Source organism: Myotis davidii, unplaced genomic scaffold, assembly GCF_000327345.1.
Source record: "Myotis davidii unplaced genomic scaffold, ASM32734v1 scaffold43, whole genome shotgun sequence".
Taxonomy (NCBI): Eukaryota; Metazoa; Chordata; class Mammalia; order Chiroptera; family Vespertilionidae; genus Myotis; species Myotis davidii.
In genome coordinates this window covers 2,527,442-2,534,915 of record NW_006294590.1, presented here as the reverse complement: position 1 = coordinate 2,534,915, position 7,474 = coordinate 2,527,442, and the positions used below count along the sequence as shown (strand labels likewise).

The window sequence follows — 7,474 nt, the reverse complement described above, 5'->3', positions numbered from 1 at the left end:
GGGGTGAGGGGGGGTGTAGGGGTGGCTGTGCAATACAGTGCTTGTTTATAAGACGATTCTCCTCTGCAAATAGTCACAGCCATTTTCGAAATCTTGGGGTTGGGTGGGGGGAGGCGGCATCCTAAAAAGTTTTTTGAAAAGAAGTGCACAAAAGTAGATAGGGTCATAGGATGAACCCTTTACCAGCCTCCAGCTACAGCAGGTATTCATGTTGTCTGAGTCCTGCTAATGACTCCCAACCTCTTTTTTCCTTCTAAATCTCAGTCGTGAAAACTGTCGCGCCCCGTCGGGTAGACTCACTTCCTGGGCACCGGGGCTGGAAACCTAGGCATTTACCCAGGCCACCTACAGCCCCTCCAGGCCCTCGCAGGGCATCTAACCCGTCCATCATTCAGACCTGTTGTAGTCTGAGCCCTTGGGTCCAGCCCCACTAGTCACAGTGGCCAGTTCCCTGTCATTTGCACCTTCTCCCTGATTCTAGCTGTGCTCCATAGACGCATCTGCTAGTTCTTCAGATACTACATGGATTAAAGCTCCAGCTCAAATCTGTCTGTTTGGTAGCTGTATAACTTGAACAAGTTCCTCAGCTTCTCTGTGTTTTGGGTTTTCCATCTGTAAAGTGGGGGTGACCAGTGATGATACCTACCAGATGGAGTTATTACCATTAAATAATTTTGAGTTTGTAGAGTGCTCAAAATAGCCCAAGCATATGGGAAGGCTCACCAAAAATTAAACATGAGCTACTTGTTAGTGTCAGCAGGATGACTGCCCGAGCTATCTGTGTGTCTCCTCTGTTGTAAGTCTTAGCATAATTCCTATCACTTACAGAATAAAGTGCAAGTCTATCTGTAGGATAAATTTCTGGAGTTGGAGCTTTGGTACTGTCCAGCCGCCTTCCTTGTTATGGTTCCAAATTGCACTCCAACTGGCAGCACATGAGTGCCAGCTTCCCCATCGGATAACCGCTGGATGTTAGTGTGATTGTCGTGTAGTTGTAATGGTGATGAGACTCTTATCCAGATGACCTGGATACTGGGTATCTTAACTTTGTTCATATTGTGATAGATTTGGAAACCAAAAACTTAATGAAAATCCTCATAGGGAATTCATAGACTCCAGAGTGTGGAAAAACACTGCATTGAAATGAAACTGAAGCCAGCTTTTTTTGCCACTATTTTTTTTATTGATTTGACATAGAGAAGAAATGATTGATTTGTTGTTCCACTTACTTATGCATTCAATGATTAATTTTTTAAAAAAAATATTTTTATTGATTTCAGAGAGGAAGGATGGGAGAGAGAGAAAGAGAAACATCAGTGATGAGAAGAATCATGGATTGGCTGCCTCCTGCACACCCCCTACTGGGGATCGAGTCCACAACCCAGGCATATGCCCTCGACTGGAATGGAACCCAGGACCGTTTAGTCCATAGGCTGACGCTCTATCCACTGAGCCAGACTGGTTAGGGCCAATGGTTGATTCTTGTATGTGCCCTGACCAGGGATGGAGCCCAATACCTTGTCATATCTGGACGATGCTCTGCCTGGCCAGGGCACCACTTTTTAAAGAAAAGATTCACTTAAACCATTGAATTGATTTGCGTTGTTTTGGGCCTAGGTGCAATGACAATGGATGCCATCTTAGCTCGACTAAAACTCCTAAATCCAGATGACCTCAGAGAGGAAATTGTCAAAGCCGGATTGAAATGTGGACCCATTACTGCAACCACAAGGTTCATTTTTGAGAAGAAACTGGCTCAGGCTTTATTGGAGCACAGAAGAACCCTGCCTCCACACCCTCCCTACCAGGCCACCGTAGGAAGCCCGGCAGAGCAGGTCGGCTTTTCTGAAGACAGAGATTTTGGTTATGGAGTGGGCTTGAACCCTCCGGAGGAGGAGACCCTGAAGCCTGAGACCTGCTCCGTGGCCTTCAGTGCTGTGGCTGGGGTTGGCCCCAAAACTGTGGAGAGGGCCTCTACTGAGCCGCCTCTGTACTATGGGGTGTACCCGGCCTACGAGGATTCCCCAGCGAGAAACGGTAAAGTGACAAGCGTGACGTTTCTTACCTAAGGAGGGGGTGCTGGACAGCAAGGAGAAGATGATCTTAAAAATCCCAACAGCAGAGGAGAAGAGTCATCTGGTCACCATAATCGTTACCCCAAATTACCACTGTTGGCATTTTTATATAGGGCTCTCCTTAAAATTTATTTTGATCTATATATGAATTTTTAAAAATCAAGAAAAATATTTATTAGCTGGCTACTATTAATTAATCATCTCCTTTTTTTCTTTTTTTCAAAAATATATTTTTATTGATTTCAGAGAGGAAGGGAAAGGAAGAGAGAGAGAGAGAAATATCAATGATGAGAGGGAATCATTGATTGGCTGCCTCCTGCACGCCCTCCCACTGGGGACCGAGCCCACAACCCAGGCATCTACCCTTGACCGGAATCAAACCTGGGACCCTTGAATCTGCAGGTTGACCCTCTATCCACTGAGCCAAACCAGCCAGGGCCTTTTTTAATTTTTTCAACATAACCTGATCATCTGTTAAGTTAATGAATGCAAACGGGCAATAAATAATTTTCTTTTTTTAATAAATAATTTTCAACATCAAAAAATTGCTGTTTGAAACAACTACAATAGTATTGGAAAGAATTAATGAGAACTTGTTGATTAGGATATAATGTATATATTAAATATATAGTACATAAAATGTGAAATTTCCTCCTCCCTACTAAAATCCTATTCACTTAATAATTGCTTTTGTGTATATAGGTGTATATAAATGTAAATTGTTTTATTTTAGTTAAAAAATGGTTAAGTAGCCCTGGCCAGTGTGGCTCACTTGGTTGAGCATCATCCCATGCACCCAGAGGTCGCTGGTTCGATTCCCTGTCAGGGCTCATGCCCAGGTTTCTGCTCAGTCCCCATTAGGGGGCATGCAGGAGGCAGTTGAATGGTATTTCTCTCTCTTTCTCTCCCTTCCTCTTTCTATAAAATCAATAAAAAAATATTTTTTAATGGGTAAGTAAAACTGTCAGGTCAAAGGGATGCATTCTTAAACTTTGAAAGCTGCTGCCCTCCCAAAGATGTTACCATTCACAGTGTATGCGAGAGTTGCTTTCCAGTCTCTACAGTACAAAATTGAATTCACATTTTTTTTAAAAAAGGGAAAACAGGTATCTGTTCAGTCAGTCATTCTGTATATTATTGAATGATTTGCATGAGAGAAAGTTTTATTTTGTTCTAGGTCGATTACCTTTTTTATATGGTGATAGTCTATTTGTATTTATTTGATGAATTGCTTGGTCATACTTCTTGACCATTTTTATTGAGCAAGGGACATTAATTTGTACTATATGTATATATGAGAATCTCATACAGAACTAGGTTGTGATAGTTCCCCTGCAAAACTTTAATATTTTTATATAGTCAGAACTTTCTTTTCCTTTATGTATCGTAGACATAGTTAAAATGGCATTGCATGACCAAAATTATTTCTAAAATTCTACACTGTTTTGCTGATATGTTCATAGTTTAACCCGTGTATTTCATTTCTTAATATGAATATGTCCTTGGGTAGAAAATTATATACATGTTTAAAATATCATGTTATTTATACCAACACACACAGATAATCAGGCTTATTGTGCTCTTTCTGCTAGCTAAGTCCCTTTTTCTTCAGCATTAAGAGTATGAAACATTAAATAAGAGAAAAGTCAGGCAGCTGGGTAACAACTGTTCACTGTTAACTCAGGGCCTTCGGTGTGACTACGTGACAGTGGCTCCAGTTACTCTCTCTGTTTTCCGTCTGTTACTTTTCCCAGAAAGGATTCATGTTTATGAAGATAGAAAGGAAGCATTGCAAGCTGTCAAGATGCTCAAAGGATCCCGATTTAAAGCTTTTTCAAGCAGAGAAGATGCTGAGAAATTTGCTAGAGGAATTTATTGTTATTTTCCTTCTCCGATTAAACCTTCTTCAGTACTCTCTCCTGTGAAAACAGCATCACTCTCTAGCAGTGGTGGGCTAAAAGGTAAATCATACAGCAGTTCACAGCTTGGCATTACTATCAAATTTGCCCACAAGTATTTTGTGCTCTTTCCTTATATACAGGAATTAGTTTTCTCTGCCTTTGAGAGAAGTCCAGTTTGCCAGGAAGTGAAAGCCCAGGCCATGAGCAGCTGGAAGAGAATGGGCTGGGCTGGGGGGACCGGGGACCGTGCGGGTAGAGGTGAGGAGGAGCTGAGTGGGCCAGGCCACCACTCTAGGCCCCAAGGCTGACGAGCTGTGGGAGAAGCAGTGAAAGGACCACCATCAACCGTTTGTCCCGTTCCGTCTGTCTTCCTCTCTCCCTGTTGCCGATTAGATTCAGGACCATTATTTTTATGGCAAGACCAGTCTGTTGCTCACCTGAAGCTACACTTGCTTCCAGGGCTGTGGCACCAGCTTTGACCCAGACAGTCCATTCAGTCAGAAAGGTGACCACACCCCTCTTGGCTCAGAACCCAGTCTTGTGAAGGGGCCTTTGTCGTCAGCATTGTGCAAAGCCCTGGCCTCCGTCTCGTCCCTTCTTGGGGCGCACAGTGGCCCTGCTTCCGAGGCTGGCTGGGGTCCAGAGGAAGGCCCTCTTCCTGCAGACGTGGGGCCACCTGTCGAGAGTCCCGTCTGCTGCGTTTCCTCTGTTGCCTTGCTTGGCCTTACACAGATGCTTCTTACAGGGAAACCAGAGTGATTTCAGGCAGGCGTTCCTCTGCCCAGTCTGTGACTTTGCCTCGAGAAGATCGCTTTCAGACCTCTTCAGGGGTTGTCATTAGACCGATAGAGATCACTGTGGCTCCCTGCCTTCATGGGAGTGCGCCCTGTGCTTCCAGATCGGGGCCGTGCCATGGCCAGGTGTCCCAGTCCCCCTCCAGCTGCTGAGCTCGGGGCCCTTTCCCAGCTGAAGTCCAGGGGGTTTGGCTCTATACTCACACGCAGCCGCCCTGTGTTTGTGCCACTGCTGGAGGCTAGCACGTCGGCTGCCTGCGGAGGACTGTCGTCGGGCCCTACCTGCCACTCCCAACCAGCTCACAGACTTACCACCTCAGTGTGGCACATGGGGGTGCTGAGGAAATGTTCGTAAAATTAAATATTCTTTTTTTTAAAATCATGTTTATCGGGAGATTACCTATTACAGGTTTTTTTCAACTAACTGGTTTCTGGGTTTCATTTAGCTGTTTTATCATTTCTTGTTGCTGTTATTGTTTGTGTTCTATTTAATCACTTTAACCTTTAAGTTTATTAATTCTGTCTCTTTTTCTTTAGATTATTTTTAGTTCCTTTTCAAATCTGCATTAGTTGTATCTGTAATTTTTTCACATTAAATGTTCTTAAATTGTCTCTTAGCAACAGATGGCTTGTGCTTTTCCGAGTCAGAAACCATAAACAGAGAGCGAGCAAACAGCTATAAAAATCCCCGTACGCAGGACCTCACTTCTAAATTGCGAAAAGCTGTGGAGCAGGGAGACCAAGACACCTTTTCTGACCTTATCTGGAGTAATCCTCGGTATCTGATTGGTTCAGGGGACAACCCAACCATCGTGCAGGTAAGCCTGCGTCCAGCATCCTTAGCTTCAAGACTCTGGGTGACAAACATGAAGCTCAAAACCTGTGGTTTTCCTTCAGGAGGGATGTAGGTACAATGTCATGCATGTTGCTGCCAGAGAGAATCAGGCTTCCATCTGCCAGCTGACTCTCGAGACGCTGGAGAACCCTGAGTTTATGCGGCTCATGTACCCAGATGACGCCCCAGACATGCTGCAGAACCGCATTTGTTACATCCTTGATCTGTACCTGAACACGCCCGACAAGGGGGTGAGTGTGGCGCCTTCTCTTTCTTCAGTGACGTTACAGCCAGTCTCAGTTACACCAAGACTCGTGTTTCTGGTTTTGAGTATTCGCCTAATCCCTGTACTTTGTCAGTGCATGTGGGGGGCCAGGAAGGAGACGTGCATTCATTGAGCTTAGGGAGCTCCTGACATTTGGAAAACAGCCGCATGTGCACACACATACACAGCAGGGAGCTGTGACCATCAGGCCCCTGGGCTGCAGGCAGCATGGGAGGTGCAGCTGTAGGGAGTTGATAAGCATCGTGGACGCGGGTGGACCGTTGTTTGTGGCTTTAACTTTCTAATATTTCCTCTTTTTTTAATGGCCAACGCTCTATCCACTGAGCCAAACCGGTTTCGGCTAAATTTTATTTTTTTATTACAGTTCACATTCAGTTATTTTGCATTAGTTTCAGGTATACAGTATAGTGGTTAGATAATCGTATACTCTACAACGTGGTCCCCTAATATTACTAATTTTCTTATTTTTTAGTTACAGTCGACATACAATGTTATATTAGTTTCAGGTGTACAACATAATGACTGGACATTTATGTAACTTACATAAAGGTGACCCCCCCTGATAAGTCTAGTGTCTGACACATACATAGTTATTACAGTATCACTGACTGTTCCCTGTGCGGTACTTCACATCCCGTGACTGTTTATAACAGGCAGTTTGTACCTTCATCCTTTTCATCCAGCCCTCAAACTTGCCCTTTCATTTGGCAACCATAACTTTGTTTTTTGTACCTGAGTCTGTCTCTGTTTTTCTTGTTCATTTATTTTGTTTTTTAGATTCCACATAAAAATGAAATCGTGGCATTTGTCATTCTCTGACTTATTTTACTCAACATAATATCCTCTGGATCCATCCATGTTGTTGCAAATGGCAAGATTTCATTTTTTTATGGCTGAGTAATAGGCATTGTACATGCCTGGGTTGTGGGCTCGATACCCATCTCATCATTGATGTTTATCTCTCTCTCTCTCTCTCTTGCCCTTCCTCTTTCTGACATAATTTTAAAAACATATTTAAAAATTAAAAAAAAGAAATAACTGTTCTTTCTCTGCATCTCTCAGGGCAACGACACACCATTGCATTTTGCTTGTAAGTTTGGGAATGCAGATGTGGTCAACGTGCTTTCTTCACACCCTTTGATTGCAAAATGCCCACGGAATAAATGTGGTAAAACACCTGAAAATGTAAGTACCTGGTAAAATGCTGTTACTGTATGGTGTCAGAAATGAAAATCTATAAACTTACAGTCTGTGATCACAGCCACTGTGAAGTCAGGAGTAACTCTGACTGTGAATGTGTGTGCCTCACAGGCACTCCTGAGAACCTGTCTGCTGAGGAATGAGCAGCCCCAGTGTGCTGATTTTATTTTACTCTCATATCAACTGCCCTTTGTACAGACCTCAGTTGACCAGGGTCAGAGAACAGAAGAGGTGGTAGTGATGGTCGTGATGATGGTGGTGAGGGTGAGGGTGATGGTGATGGTGATGATGGTGAGGGTGAGGGTGATGGTGATGATGGTGAGGGTGAGGGTGATGATGGTGAGGGTGAGGGTGATGGTGGTGAGGGTGAGGGAGAGTGACGG

The 7,474-nt window shown here is 43.9% G+C and overlaps 1 protein-coding gene across 1 annotated transcript in view; it reads left to right on the top strand.

Annotated features, from left to right (window-relative positions):
* The first annotated feature begins 1,579 nt into the window (after positions 1–1,579).
* Positions 1,580–7,474, top strand: part of ANKLE2 (ankyrin repeat and LEM domain containing 2) — a 13,145-nt gene continuing 7,250 nt past the window's right edge. The window contains exons 1-5 of the mRNA XM_006768761.2: positions 1,580–2,037; positions 3,830–4,036; positions 5,389–5,588; positions 5,668–5,856; positions 6,954–7,076. Coding sequence (XP_006768824.1) covers positions 1,623–2,037; positions 3,830–4,036; positions 5,389–5,588; positions 5,668–5,856; positions 6,954–7,076 — 1,134 coding nt within the window. The 5' untranslated portion in view covers positions 1,580–1,622. The remainder of the gene's footprint in view (positions 2,038–3,829; positions 4,037–5,388; positions 5,589–5,667; positions 5,857–6,953; positions 7,077–7,474) is intronic.